General features: G+C 55.9%; 1 protein-coding gene across 1 annotated transcript; it reads right to left on the minus strand.

Moving 5' to 3' along the window:
- Positions 1-1,188: 1,188 nt before the first annotated feature.
- Positions 1,189-5,023, minus strand: NPPC (natriuretic peptide C). The gene is made up of 3 exons (XM_066193868.1): positions 4,855-5,023; positions 3,134-3,446; positions 1,189-1,733 (listed from the first exon to the last, which is right to left on the minus strand). Exons 1-2 carry the CDS (start codon positions 4,945-4,947, stop codon positions 3,147-3,149), a joined length of 393 nt encoding a protein of 130 aa, XP_066049965.1. The 5' UTR covers positions 4,948-5,023; the 3' UTR covers positions 1,189-1,733; positions 3,134-3,146.
- Between the last annotated feature and the right edge of the window lie 10,192 nt (positions 5,024-15,215).

Genomic DNA, 15,215 nt, shown 5'->3' on the forward strand with positions numbered 1-15,215 from the left:
TGTTCCATCAGCTGCTGCTCCCCGTCCAGCTGGACCCTGTGAGCACTGTGAGGTGGGCACCTGTCTGTGATGGAGGCCGTGCTCATGCCAGGTCAGACACATCCCCTACGCACTCCTAACCTGATGATTGAGCTGTCGGGTGTCTGGATGAATCCTCTTGTTCTGTGCACCCAGTGTTCTGTCAGAGCTGGGGTGAGTCTGGCTGGAGGTTTCTATGGTTTCCTGGTGGTTGCTAAGGAAAAGGATCGCTTTGCCTCTGGGTCTTGGTGACTTTCTTTTTGCCCTGTCCTAGGCACCGGAGCCCAGCGGAACATAATGCTTGTTGTTTCCCAGCCCACTACAATGGCCAGGGCGTAATTTGTGACTCCTGTCACGGCTGGGCTGGGCGCCTGCCACTCTCTTTTTTTCTAAGGCCTCTTTGAAGAATGAGACCAAAGAGCCTTCAAGCGGGAGTTTGTGTGTTTACTGCACTCCCCACCCCCTTGCTTGCTGTTTCCTTTAGAGCTCCGAGTCATTTCAACAATTTATTTCATGCACTTTACATAGCAAGAAGCTGTAGCAACAGCTGTGTCCATGAATCCTTACCAGGCAGCTCTCGGTATATTTTGGTCTGTCTACGTATTGTCCCTGGCTCAGTTAAATAAATCTCTGCTGGAGGAAAGGACTTTATAGCTTAGTGGCAAAGGGCTGGCAAATGGGAATATCAACAAGACACTTAAGTGAGCTTCTGGATCCTGGAATAGCAGTGCCTCAGGCACAAACTCTGCTCCCACCAGCGCAGCCAGGGGCCAGATCCAGCGCGGCCTCTTTGTCGCTGTCAGCAGGGACGGCGTCTCCACCCGGTACCAGTGATGGAGCCGTAGTTATGGGCTGAAGCTTGGACCAGAAGTGGTTAAAACACATGTAGGACAGATGCTGCCCTTGTCACACTGCTGTCCATCCAGGGCTCGGTTGTTAACCATGGTGGGATTATTTCCACAGGTGCCATTTGGAATCTGGGCATGGATGTGCTGCCCGAGGTTGTGTGCTCTCACAGGGAGCTCAGCTGGGGTCTGCAGAGTCTTGCAGTGCTGGGCAGGGTTCAGTCCATCAGAGCATCACAGGATTGGGCACAAGTTTATTTTTGCATATGGGATCAAAGCTTAAAATATCTGCTGGCCTTTCTCTCACTCCTGACTTTTCTAAAACATCTGAACAATTTCTTCTTTAGCTCTGTTAAAATCAATCAACCCAACATTTAAATTGTATGTGAATTTGATAAATAAAGACAGGTTACAAAATGCCACATGGAATGATTTTTTTTAAGTTTTTCAACTACTCAGAACAAAAAAAATGTTACAATGCTTGACTTTTCATTTAGTTACATAAATAATTTTTTTATAAATATCTCTTTATAAACAATATATAAATAGCTTTACAACATAAATACATTTATGCATGACATGAATTTACAAACAGCAACGTTATACAGCTGGCTTCATCAGTCTCTTGGAAAAGCACTGTCCCTTGTCTCGGTGAGTGTTTGTATATATAATATATATAAGATAGAGAGCACTTGTTAAAAAAATAACAAAACCAAAACAGTTGGTGCCATGACTCCTCGTACCAAAAAGAAAAACACAGCCACATCTTTTGTCCATTCCAAGGGGGTCTCTGCTTCTCTCGGTGTTGCCTGGGGGATGGCCGTGCGTGGCCGCGCGTGGTAGGAAAAACTGGACTATGGATTCAAAGCCCTGCGAGGAACAAGAACAAAGTGCTCATTAGTACTTGCCATGCAGCATCCCTTACCCATGCCCAGCCAAAACCCCTGCCAAAGTAACCATAGCCTGGGGCTGGGGGATGCTGGATTCAGCTGAAGATGTCCCTGAGCTTTCTGCTTGTGCTAAAGCAAGGAAGAAGTGTGCACCCTTTGATTTCTAGCTGGTAGTCAGGGGAGAGGCTGAAGGAAGCTGCTGTTCCTCCTGCCCTTGTGTCTGTTGGAGGGTTTTTTTCTTCTTCTGATAGGTTTAGTGAGAGAGAATGGGTGTGACCTGTCTACATGCGGTATGTGTTCCTCTTGGAGCTCTGAGCTGGCAATACTTGGCAATTTTGAGGAGTCTCTAAATAAGAGGGAGGAGAAAAACAGCATCCATCCCTCCAGGACAGACCACAGACCAGCACTGGCATCCTGTAGGCACTTTTGGGTTGTGCTATCCCCATCACTCTGCAGAGCAGCAGGATGCTGGATCTGGTCCCCTCTGTGCCCAGTTATGTTACTGCAGGGCTGGGCATGTCCCTGTCAGTGTGGCACTGCTGTGCCGTGGGAAGAAGAACAAGTGGCCTGGACTGAAGTGGTAAGTTCTTCCCAAAGTGTGAGTTCAAGTGTGTCCTGCTGGCAGGGCCGGGCCAGAATAGTGCCTCACTGTCCCCAGCACCTGCAGGGGCACCTGGCAGAGGAGGCACTGCCATGTTTTTCCCAAATCCATCACTGTGGGAAAGAGACACTCCTTCACCCATTGGTTGCTATGCAGTGGCTGTGAAGCACCGTGGGAAGAACTTCTCCCAGCTTCCCAAAACTTGATCGGATACAAAGCTGGAATTCGGAAAGTGCTACTCGTGGCTGTCACCACACCTAGAAGACACCTGGGGAACTTACGTATTGTTTTTCCTTAAACTAAAAGCACTAGTGCAAGGCTGAGACGGGAGCCTCACTAACTCTCCAACTGCAGGCACACAGGGGGTAGGCACCCTGCCCTCCTAACACCTCTCTGTAGGTCACCTGTGTCAAGCACAGGGGGCAACTGGGAACATGTGGCTGCACCGGAGCTCCTACATCCGACCCGGAGCCTACGGGTCTAGCTCAGCTAGGGGGAATCCAGTTTGACCTGCTGCGGGAGCAGCTGGGGTCTCTGACACTTCTGCAGGGCAAAACAGCAGGAAGGCCGGTGGATTCCAGACGGGAATGTAGTAAGCCGAGCTTTGGGGTCCTTCTCTTTTCCCGCCAACAAAGCCGGGGGTTGCGAGGCTCAGCGGGATGAACACCTGCAGTCCGGTCCGCTGGCATCTCGCGTTCGCAGGGCAGCGCATCTTCCGCACCCCCCGCGGTACCGCAGCGCAGCCCCCCGGCCCCATCCCGGCCCGGCCGCGCACTCACCGCCAGGGGTCCCTCAGCATCCGAGGCCGCTCATGGCGCCGATGCGATCCAGCTTGAGCCCGAAGCAGCCCTTGCCCAGGCCCTTCTTGTGGAGGCCCTTGTGACGGCGGCCCGGCGGGTCCTGCAGCAGCCGCGCCCAGCCCGCCCGCGGCCGCGCCTCGGCCCGGGCCTCCCGCGCCTCCCGCGGGCCCGAGCCGCCGCCGCCGCCGCTCCGCTCCTTCTCCCGCTCTTTCTCCCGCTCCGCCGCCTCGGGCGGACCCGCTGCCGCCGCCGCCGCCGCCGCCGCCGCCGCCGCTGCCGACCCGCGGGAGGCCTGTGGGGAGGAGAGGGTCAGAGCGCCGTCGTCCCCAGCGATCCCCTTTAGTGTTGGGGACGGTCCGTAAGGGACGCGCAGAGGGGTCGGTGTATCCCCTCTGCGATGCAAACTTGCGATTGGGTCTGTGGCCGGCAGTGCAGTCCATCACCCAGCGGCTGTGCCCAGGGCATCTTCTCCCCTCCCTAAATCTGTGCTCCCTTCTCTGGGGTCAGACCATCCCCCTGACCCACACCATAGCGGTGTCTTCCTGCCCCGGTCACTGCATATCCACACCGCACCTCCAAAGGGCTGGTGGTGCTGCATCCCTCAACTGTGCTGCTGTCACTGTCCTGTCGTCCCATCCCGTCCTCCCCTCCACCCATAATCTGAAGGGGCCTGAAAGCTGCTAGGTCCTTTCCTTTCAGACCCCTTCGGTCACTGCATCCCTCACCAGTTTTCAGATTATAGGGAGGGGTCCTGCCTCACAGCTCCCCCTGCACCCCTCCCTTGCAGAATGTCCCCAGCAGTGGTCGGGAGATCAGGATTCCTCCTCCCTGCTGCTCCCTCCCCCAGTTAATGCTCTCTGTGTCCTCCCAATCCTCCAATTCTGACCTACAATTAGAGGGACACACCTCCTTCCTTACTGTCCCCCCACCTCCCAGGCCTTCCATCTCTCCCCCTGCTCAGAGCTGCTGCCCACCAAGCCCTGGAAATGTTCATCCTCATTCATTTTCCCAACATCCCCCTGTAACAACACTTTTTCTTCAGCTTGCAGCCCAGTGCCTTACAGGGACACCACCACTCCTATCCCACTGCTGTCCTGGGGCACCCCTCAGACCGTGTCCCCATCTCTGTGCCCAGACCTTGGGGCAGTGCCACCCAGTGTCGGTGGCCTCGGGCACATCCCTCCTCCTCAGCATCTCGGCACAACCAGGTCCCTGGGACACTCTCATTCGGGGCGCCCCTTCCCCATGGGACTCGCGGGGAAGGGGCACACACCTCTGAGCCCCTGCCCGGCCTGTTTGGTCAGGACTGCCCGTAGGGCTCTGGTCTCGCACCCCGACCCACCGTGCACCTGCCGCCTGTCCCGCTCCGGGTCTGCTCCCCCTCCCCGTGCCCGGCACAGCGGGGTCCGCAGGGTGACTCCGGGGAGCAGACTGCCACCCTCCCCTGCCCCGATCCCGCGGGCTGTGAGGCACACCGCGTCCCACTTCCAGCCTCTGGTTTGGGGCTGATGTCCCCGGACGTTCGGGGCAGCCTGCAGAAGCAGGGAGTCCCCCTTGCAGTCAAACAGCCCATGTGGAGAAAAGAACCCCACTTTGCACTGAATCTGGCACCCCACAGTCACCCCGCGTCTCCCCCTGCGCCGTTGGGACTCTGAGCGGGACCGGGAGAGGAGGAAAAGCCGGAGAAACTCCAGCCGTACCTTCTGTGGGAGCTGAGACGCCGGCTTCGCCTCCAGCCTGACGGAGAGCAGCGCGAGTAAAAGTCCACCAGCCAGCAAGGGTGAGATCTGCATCCTGCGGGGCCGAGCGGGAGGGGGGTCGGGGGGCAGCGGGGAGCCGAGGGCAGCCCCGGGGAGAGGACGGGACCGACGGGAGTCAAAGTTCAGAGCGGAGCCCCGAGGTCCCTCCTGCCGCCTGCGAACTGCCGAGCTAGTGAACTTGGGCTGCCTTCTGCTTCATTCATTTTATAACCCAACCTGCTCGGTGATGTCATCTAAATACCCAGGTCCAACCCGGTCTGCACTCCACAATAGCAGGAATTCAAAGTGGGGGGTGGTGGTATCCCCTCTCCCCTGGTAGTAACAAATGACACAAGACAACCAGCTCGGGGAGCTGGAGACCCGAAAGGGAAAGCGGGGGGCATTTGGCTTGATGCCCCCGCCCTCCCCCAAACGCCCCCGGACCCCGCTGCAAACTGTCTGTCCTCCCCTCGCCGGCTGCCCCGCGGCCCCTCCGCTCCCCGCACTGCCCTGCTGACCTCCCGCGGAAGAACATGGGCCAGGCGAGGGGGGTGGTCCCGGTGCGGGATTCATCCCAAAAGACAGGAATGAACCAAAAAACACCTTTAAAAAATTTTTTTTCCCACCCCCACATCCAGGATTAAAACAGAAACTGTGCCTCCCAGGTCCCTGCTTGGCAGGAGCAGGGCCACTGCCCTCCGTGACAGGGACGCTGGGGACACAAAGGGATGAAGGGGGCAGCGGTGCTTCTTGAGGGCACCTGAGTGGGTCTCTCGGCTCAGGGGGCTGACCTGCTCTTCCTGCATTTGTGAGGATCTGGATGGTGTTCCCGGTCCTGGAGATGGGGCTTTTCAAGCACCCTGGGGATGTCCTCTGCAGGGCACAGTCAGTGTCACAGGGTCCCTTCTGAGGACAGGACCTCAGTGACCCACCACAGGATTGCGCAGCCTGGCCTCCCTGTGACCTACTCCTGGAGCTAGAGGGTACAGGGGAAAGGTGTGATCCCGGGATTAACCCAGTGGATCACAGGGCCTGTGAGGAGCCCCCTTGCTCTCAGCTTTCCCTTTGCCTGGCTGGCAGAGCAGGATTTGTGCTTTTGCTGCTGCTGGGGCTGGCACTGGGCAGCTCTGGAGCACTGCTGGCTTTTTGCTGATGGAGCTGAACATCGTCCCTGGCCCTCTGTCTGGGGGGAATGCTCTTATTGGCATGAGGCCAGAGGAAAGACACCCCTTTCTTTGCAGAAGCATCCAGGCCTGGCTTGCATTAAACTGGATTTGCACCCCAAATCCCTTCCCTGAGACCAGGGAACCATTCTCTGCTCTTCCCCCTGTCCCTGGGGTCTGTTCCAGTCTGGTCTTTTCCTCCTGCTCTGGATCCTAGTCTTTCTGGGCTCTGCTGCTCCACAAATCTCTGGGGAGCTGTCCCTGCTGGGGGACCATGGCTCTTTGGGGGTCTGCAGTATCCTGCTCAGAAGCAGGGAGATGTTTCCTCCTCCACAGCCAGGGCTACTGGGCACGGGACACTTCAAACAAGATTGGCTTTTCAGCTTCATGTGAATGGGAGCTGGAAGGAGAAGGTCTCGGTGTTTTTTCCATTCTGCCTGCCAGGTGGAGACAACTTGGACTTTTTTGAGTGTGAAGCTGTGCTTGGGCACTTGTCTGCATGCAGGCAGAGTGAAGTGATGGAGTCGGGATTAGAGCCGACCCCGGGTGCCAGAGAGCCGTGGGTGCAGGCAAGGAGCAGAGAGAGGCCCCTTCTCTCGGGGTTCAGTCCTTGTCTCACACGAAGTACAGCTGGAATATCACAGCTAGCCTGTCCAGGGTGCAAGGAATGAGGGGCTCTGCACCACTACCCCCACCAGCAAGGCTTCTGCAGGGGAAAGGGGAGCAGCAGTTGAGCCCTGGGTCTCCACAATCTGGGGATGTCGTGGTGTCCGAGGCCACCAGCAGCTCAGTAGCCCCCACAGAATCCTGCCATCACTGTCCTGATTGCACTGGCTCCTGCCCTGCAGGCTGCCCTGTGGCTTCTCCGGTGGATCCCGGATGGGGAAGGCAACGAGGCAGATGGCTGTGGAGAAATGTCACAGTGTGGGCAGGAAGGGCTGCCTCGCTTGCCACCAGCCCCCCTGGCACGCTGCAGTTTGTGGGGTCGGTACCGGAGCTGCTCCAGCAGCCCCTGGCCCTGGAGGATTAGAGCATCGCCACAAATGCCACAACGTGGTCAGGTCTCAGCCAGTGCCTGCCCACAGGAGGCTCGTCCCTGCCCTCGGCTCTCACTAGCGTGGTTTTCATTAGTGTGTTTTCTTTGTCACACTGTGCAGAGCCTCGGGTTTGAGGGGGAGAGAGGGGGGGCTGTGCTTTATAAATCCAATTAGTCTTGTTATTCAAATTACTCTGCCGAAGTCAGAGTCGGGCGCACACAAAGCCTTAACTCAAACCAGATCGGATCCGTTGGGGTGGCAAAAGCTCAAAGCAGGGAGCAGAAGTGTGCAGGAAGGGTTAAGAGTGTGGAACCCTTTTGCTTGCTGGGGTGGGGGCCTGGAAGCTTTTAACCCTTACAGGGATGGGCCTTCATTAGTGCACAGCCCTGTGGGATGATCACCCAGGATGAGAACTGGCAGACTCAGGGCATGTGTGGAAAATGAGAAATGCAGAGATAAGGCTGAGCTCACAGGGGTCTTCCCCAGGCATTGGAGAGCAAAGGGGATCCTGCACAGCTGCACAAGGAGGGATGGAGTCCTGTGGGGTGGGCTGGACGGGATGACACCCCTCCCCATTGCACCCAGGGGCCCAAAGAGAGCCAGGAGGACAGAAGGGCACCAGGGCTGGTCTGCCCCTGAGAAATAGCAGTGTCAAACCTGGATTATGGGGAATGGGTTGCTGTGGAGATGAAAATGGGGAGATGCTGCTGAATCTTGGCAAAGTGGGGTGAGCCCTGAGTATGGGGACTTTTGGAGTGTAGGAAGTGGGGAAGGGAGCAAAGACTGTGTTGTGTGTGTGAGAGGGCACACATGTCCCCTGTCTTAGGATGGAGAGGGATTCATCAAAGTATGACCACTGCTAGCATGATTTGGAGAGTGGGAGGAGATGGGTCATGGGGATATGTGTGACAGCAGCATGGAGTGTTGTGGCCCCATCACAAGGAGGGGGTGAATGATGTCTGTGGGTGAGGCTGTGTCCTGCTGGGCAGCAGTGGGGCCCTGGCTCTCCTGGCTGAAATTAGGAGCCAGGTTCCAGGCACCTTCTGGAGGATGATGTCAAGAAGGTTCACAGGATTGAAATGTGGACTCAAGTCTGAAGTGAGCAGCTACTGTAGCAGTGAACAGGCAGTGATCCTCCTCATTTTTCTTCATCTCACTTATCCTTAGGGAGCATGCTTCTTATTGATTTGGGAAATCACTGGCCAGATTTATGTCTCTTCTGCTGCCTTGGGCCAAGAGAGCATTTCCTGACCAAGAGATGGATAACCCTAGGATGAGGATTTTCAGCTGATGCCATGTGAAAGCCAATCACCCCTTTGCAAAGAGAGACATCGGAAGGCTGAGTGCATGTGATGGTGATGCCAGACTGGCTGATGTTTTCCTATAACCAGCAGCCAACCCAAGGAGTTTCTGGTTCAGAACCATCCCAGACAGTGGGATGGAGGAGGTACAAAGATGGAGCAGCTATCAGGATAAGGGAGCTACTTGTCCCCCAGCACAGCCACCAACTACCAGTCCCCAGGAATATGATGTGTGCTGTGTTCACCAAGAGTATGTCACAAGGGTTTGATGTGCCACAACAGGTGTTTTTTACTGTTGGTTTTCTATTTTTTTACAGGTTTTAGAGTACCTCTCTAGGGGTCTGATAATAGCCAGCTCAGTAAAAAGCAGTTTGAAAAGAGATTTTAATTTTGATTATTGGGATGGATGAGCAGCCTCTGGTGCATGCAGGGGACTATCTGGTCCCACGTCTGTGGTGATGTTCCTCCTGAGGATGCTTTGAATAAAGCTTTCCTGGGGAATAACTCTGTAGCCCCCAAGGCAGGAGCACTGTCCAGCAGCTCAGACCTGGCCACTACTAGCCCCCAGCCCCAGCAGCCACCAGGTTGTCATGGGGATGGGGTGGCTCCACACACTGGGCTGTGATGCTCCTGGGGTGCTGTCTGAAACACTGATGGAGATTTTGGCCTGTTTGAACATCCTTGGTGTTTGTTTTGGATACTGCTGCTGAATGAGGCATTAGAGGAAACTCTACAGGATTACAGGAAACACTACGTGATTTTGCACGTTCCCCTGCCTCCTTTGGGTCTGGAAGAGGGCTGAGGATACAGGCATGGCCAATATCCTCTCTTCCCAAACTGGGACGGTGATGGGCAGACATCTCACAGAGCTGCCCTGATGGGGCAGCCAAGAATGGGGCTGCAGGTCCTGCAAGGGTTAGAGAACGAGGGGGCTTCTTAGTCCCCTCCCAAAACCTCCCAGAGCAGGGGAAGGGGACTAGCCCCAGGCAGAGACTCACAGATCTTTGCTAGTGAAGCTAGTGAAGCGCTGATATCCTAACAGGCACAGTGTGGTTTGCCCTCAGGGCTTTGCTTTTTGGGATTTGCCATTTCTCCTGGGCTTCCTAGGATGCTACATTCTCCTCCTGATATTCTGGGTGTTTTTCCCAGGGCTATGATGGGATATCTGTGCTCCAGAGCTGGGATGCCTCACTGCTCTGGTGGGAGCAGGAACACAGTGTCTCAGGGTTTTGTTGAATGTCAATAAAATTAAGCAATTCTAACGCACGGGTGACTCCACACCACGAGCTTCCCTCTGCATCAGTCCTCAGAGGATAAGAATTGCACTGCCTCCAGCTCCTGGCAGCCTCATCTCTGCAGCTGATGTAGGGACAGGTTGTTGGGATTTTCCAAGCTAAATGCCACAGTCATCTTTGTCCTGCTTTTTTTCAGACGCCTTCCCTCCAGAAATGGGAAAGTGTTTCACCCACAGCTTTGGGGTCCCAACATCATCCCAGGCTTGTTGGTGTTGGCACTGAGCATCCCTTTGGGAATAGGAACTGCCTGAATGTGTGATGGCCCAGAAAGGCCACAGGATGAGTTACTGATATCACATTCATTCCTGCAGAGGGCCATGCCACGGGCAGATCCTGAGAAAGGATCCAACAGGCCTGTGGGGATGGACCCCCAGCCTGTATCCAGGGAATCTCCATCACAGTGGTGGAGCCAGATGCCACCCCTGCCTCGAGGGGATGGATGTCTGTGCCCTCCTGTGCTACATGCACACCCAGGCCTGGCAAGCAGGTCCTCACTGGCCCCACAGCTCTGGTGGCAGCGCACGTCCCGGCTTGGCAGGAGCCTCTTCCACCTGGTTTGGCTGTGCAAACCCCTGTCATCCTCGAAAAAGCCAGCAGCAGCAGCAGCCCCCCTCTGCCAGACACAAACATCCTCCAGCGCCTCTGAACTGCCTTCCTGGGAACCCACTCCAGGTGGTGGGAAGTCCCCTTTGGCATCAGTTCCTCAGGGCAAAACTTCTGGGCTTCCTGAGTGTCTACCTGGAACCCCTGGATGTGGGAAACCCCAGGGGAATGTCGGGATGCAGAAAGCCAAATATGTGCTGGTCTTGGCAGTGCTGGTAGTCAAGCCTTTGACTTCCTAAAAGGAAGTGATGCCACAGTGATCCCACTGAAGTCAAGTTTGGCCTTTTTGCCTCTTTTTTTTTTTTTTTTTTTTTTTTTCTCTTTCTTTTTGGGAGGGAGTTTGTGCAGGTGCCAGTTGAGGAGCATTGAATGACCCTGGCTGGGGCAAGGGCGCTTGGAAGAGGAAGATTTCAGCACCACGAACGGTGGGGCAGCCTTGTGGAGACGATAAGGGTCTGGCTGGGTTTTGGCCATGCCTGGGAACAGCTCCTGCGGCCGGGGAGCGCTGCCAGCTGCAGGGGGTCACGGTGGCCCCGCTGCCACCCCACAGCAGCCGCTGTAGACGTGCAGGGCTCCACAGCCCTAACCTTTAGCAACCAGACAGAATAACAATGCCGGCCTGCCGAGGCATAATGGCCGGTGTTTGCTTGAGATACAAAGGCACCGAGCTTTCACATGAGGTAATACTGATAAGTTACGCTCTCATTCAGTGCCCCGCCTGCCAGACGCAGCGGGGCCTGCCTGCCTTCACTGAGCTGCTGGGACGTGCCCACCGACCCCTCAGCCCATGGCCCCCACAGCAGCACTGCTCCCCCTTGCCCTCGGCGTGCTGTCCCCACTCATCACCCATCTCCAAAGTGGTCCCCATGGGGGTCGTTTCAATCTCATCCTGCTCTGAGAAGTGGGAGATGCAGGGGTGCTGATGAGAGCTTGTGGGGTGAGTCCCTACCCCTGGCACTGCACAGCAGTGTGGTTCCTTAGTTCCTGCCTTTCTGGAAAGAGTCTTTTCCACCTCCATGGGAGCATCAGAAGGGGTTTGAACTCACTACACCTCCCTTGCCCCATGTGCTCTGACCCCCTCTGTCCCCTGGCCCTGCTGCCCACAAGCTCAGTAAGTGCAGGGCAGCTCCCTTCCCAGGTTTCCTGATGTGACCCATGGAGCTTTGGTGTCATCCAGAACCAGTATGAGCACCTTCGGGAGGTTCAGTCCTGCCACTGGAAGGCCTTCCACACTGAAAACGGAGGGATATGTTATAAAAGAGATTTGACCATTACAACAGGCAGAACTACTGAGGAAGAGACTTTAAGGTAGCCAATAGACAAATCCAGGTGACCTCAATTAAATCAGTTGCAAGGCACTAACCCTGCTCCTACCCTGGCTTGTCACCTTCTTCCTCCATTGCCTCCTTCACCTGCTTCTTGCCTGCCTGTCCCTCTTTGCTGGGGTCTAGCTCTCTCTTCCTTGACTGGACAAACAAAGCCAAGCCAGACCTTGCCCCCTGCCTGGGGTGAGTTGCAGATGTTCCTCCAGGCAATGAAGGAGATGGGAACCCATCAGTCCTGATCTTGGGTGGCATGTTTCCCAACCAGAGGTATGGAGGGCTCAGGAGAAGACTGGAGAAGCTGAAGGACGGGTGGGGCAAGACCACATATGTTGTGACACAGCAGATGGTATCTACTGTGGAGAGAGATTGTTTTTAGCTTATTTATGGTAATAAATCTGTCTTGCTCCCCTTTATCCTCCCTGAGCATGGCTTGTGTCCTCAGGCCAAGTGCCCAGATGACTCCCAGTGCCTGAGAGATGTCAAAAGGAGACAGACTCAGGCTTAATGCTGGGTGCTGCTGCTGCAATCAAGACATTTCCAAGGGTGCTCAGAGGCTCCAGAGCAAACTCGCAGCTCCGCTTTGCCTTTGAGCACATCCTTGTGCCACGTGGGTCTCTCCTGTAGACAACAGCAGGGAGGCAGAGGAAGAGCACCCCACTGCCCTCCATCCCTCTGCCATGGCCTGAGACTTGAAATATTGTGAGAGGCAACATTTGGGTTTGCAGGGGTGGCATTTCCATGTGCGGGAAGCGGATGGAAGTGTCAGAGGAACTGTTCTGCTCCCATCCAGGGTTCCCCTTGTTGAGTCATCTCTGGGTGGCTCCAGCCCCTTGGCCAGTCACTCCTGATTAACACTGATGTAAACGAGGGCCGGGCGGGCCCTCACTGCTCCCTGGAAGCACAGACAGAGGAGCCAAAGCCTTCGTAAGCGGGGGAGCTCCTGGCCAAAGAGCCATGTGGTGCTTTCACCTCGGCTGAGGTGCCACAACACGTTCCAGCCTCCAAGTCGGGAAGCAGCTACCAGTTACTGCCTGGGGGAAGATGGTGAGATAATCCGGTGCTGTGGGAAAGCAAGCCAGGGCACCGGGCTGGGCTTGCTGCTACAGGACCCCAGGAAATGAGAGTGCAGGGGAAAAATCTGCTCAGGGACCTTTCCCTTTTAGAAAGTCCATGAGACGCCATGGAGGGTCATGGAAGCAGCAGTGGGGCAATGGCTCCCTTCTGTTCAGCAGCCATGAAGATGGTGTGGAAGGAAGACGGAGCCAAAGGTGAGACTGAAGCAGTCCAGCCCTTCCCTGGGAGGGATTGTGTTTGAGATCTTGCATGAGGCACCAGCTTGCTGTGATGTTTGCACGTGACCTCTTCCACAGGGTGTGAAGGATGGGCATGCAGCTGATCCCAGACACTCAGAACCTTCTGTGTGCCCATGAGGCACTGGGAGGGAGACATTGATTTCCCTTAACTCTCATTTGTCTGGGCCAGTGATGGGGTAGAGCAAGAGGCCACAAACACAGGCCCCGTCCCATGGAGCAGACCAGATTCCCAAATCCCTGGCTGCTACCAGGAGAGCAGGGCTGAGAAATGCTCTGCTGACCCGCTGGAGATCGTGGCCCCTTGTGCAGCAGGGCCTCAGCTGGAGGCAGGAGGTGAGGGTGACAGAGGCATCCAGCCGTGGAGCCGTATCCTTCTCACCACACCTGAAATCACTGCAAGCCACAGGCCCCGATGCCCGCAGTGGCACTACCAAACACCGAATCCTCCCCGCTCCCTCTCCCATCTGTGGAAGGACCAGGGCACGCTGAAGTCACTGCTGCTGGTGGCACCACCTGGTGCAGGGAGCAGCCTGGCCAAGCTCCCAGCTTGGCTTCATCCCCACTGGAGTGAGGAAGAGCAGAGACACAGTGTGAGTCAGTGTGAGAGGAGCTGCTGCTCCCACCTGGCTGGCACAGGGAGGGGGAAATGGGGCTGGAGACCCCCCCCTCCATCCCTGCTCTCCTCCATGCAGCAAGGGCAGCCTGAATGGATGGCATGGGTCAGCCCTGAACAGCTGGTGATGTGCCACCACCCTGCCTTGCTTTATCAGCAGCCAGGAGAGCAGGAGGAAGCAGGGCAGCACACATCCGCCCTCTGACAGGGTGACACTATGTGACCGTGTTACCCATGGGACCAGCTCCAGCAGAAATGGTCTCTCCCCTCTGTCTTTGGGTCTCGTTGGAGCAGCTGCTGTGTGACTGGTGGCTCTGTTCAAACAGAGGATGGCTGCTTGCTTCCTCTTGGCCAGCATGGGGCAACTCGCTGCCTCCCAGCCATGCCAGGGCAGAGCTGAGTCCTCACTCTCCTCCTTGAGGTGGCCAGAGCTGCCAGGGTGGGGCAGCTGATGAGCTGGCATCAGCGCCAGCAGATCGTGGGCAGAGGCTGCTGGCTCTGCATGGTTCGTGCAAAGGAGACACTGCCTTTGCTAGTGGCATCCTGGCACTGGGGCGGATGTGACTGTCCTCGTGCAGGCAGGTCTGTGCTTGCTGCCCTTGGTCCGCAGCAAAAGCCCGGTACTTTCTCAGGGCAGGTCCCTCAACCCACCCGAGGGCTGGAGCTGGAGTGGTCTGGGCTTGCCATGGCTTCGTGGAAGCTCAGCAGTGCTGCCTGAGGGAATGGCCAAGGGGCCAGCTTGTGTTGCACAACCAGGGTGATGCTGCACCCTGAGCAGATGTGGCCTCATGGTCTTTAGAGGTGACTCATGCCAGGCAATGTGCACACAGATCTGCAGGATGTAGGTAGGATGAAGAATAAGGACCATGGGGCTGGCATCTTCCCCATCCTAAGTGAAGGGGCAGCATGGATACCTGCTCAGATGTTCCTGCTGAAATGAAGACTGAACAGAGCCTTTCCCCATCAGAACCCTGTGTGGGGACACCAGTTCAGCTCCCTTTGGATCTTTCCTCCATCTGTTGAGGGGATTCTCCAGGCAGACAGCTCAAATGGGACTGACTGGGGGTTGACATGGAGGACAGTTTACTACCCTCCAGATTTTCTTCTGGTTGAAATTCTTTGGCAAACACAGCCTGAGGTTGTAACACCAGGGTGACCAAACCACAAACTCTCAGTCAGCCAGAGCCTGGGTCTGACTGCTATAAAGCCTTGTGAGAGGTCTATGGTCACAGAAAGAGGAGGTCATAAAAGTTGCAGCTTTTGACTCTGGTCTCATGCATTAATGTCACCTTCTGAACCATAGGATCTGACTTATCCTGGAGGTCAGGCCACTGCTGCTCAGTACCAAGGGCTGGTCACTCCTTGGGTGCTGTCACATGGGTGAGCAGGGAATCAGCAATTTGCCCAACTTCCAGTGCCAAGTGAGCAGGAAGAGCTCAGGGAACAGGGTCCCAAAGAGCTCAGGGAACAGGATCCTGGAGCCTGCTCCTCTCTGCAGTGCAGGTGAGGCCATGAAGGTGTTGAAGGAGGTTTCCCCACGGGGCTTTTGGAGTTACAGCTGCTTGCAAAGCTGTGAGTTTCCTCGGGGACAACACCAGTCTCAGGTCTTTACAATATTAGGTCAGCTAACCTGTGCTTTTTTCACTGATCTGGCCACAAATTTGGCTGAAGC

This window comes from Chamaea fasciata, unplaced genomic scaffold (assembly GCF_029207755.1).
Source record: "Chamaea fasciata isolate MVZ Bird 193981 ecotype frontalis unplaced genomic scaffold, bChaFas1.0.hap1 SCAF_11, whole genome shotgun sequence".
In the NCBI taxonomy this organism is placed as follows: Eukaryota; Metazoa; Chordata; class Aves; order Passeriformes; family Sylviidae; genus Chamaea; species Chamaea fasciata.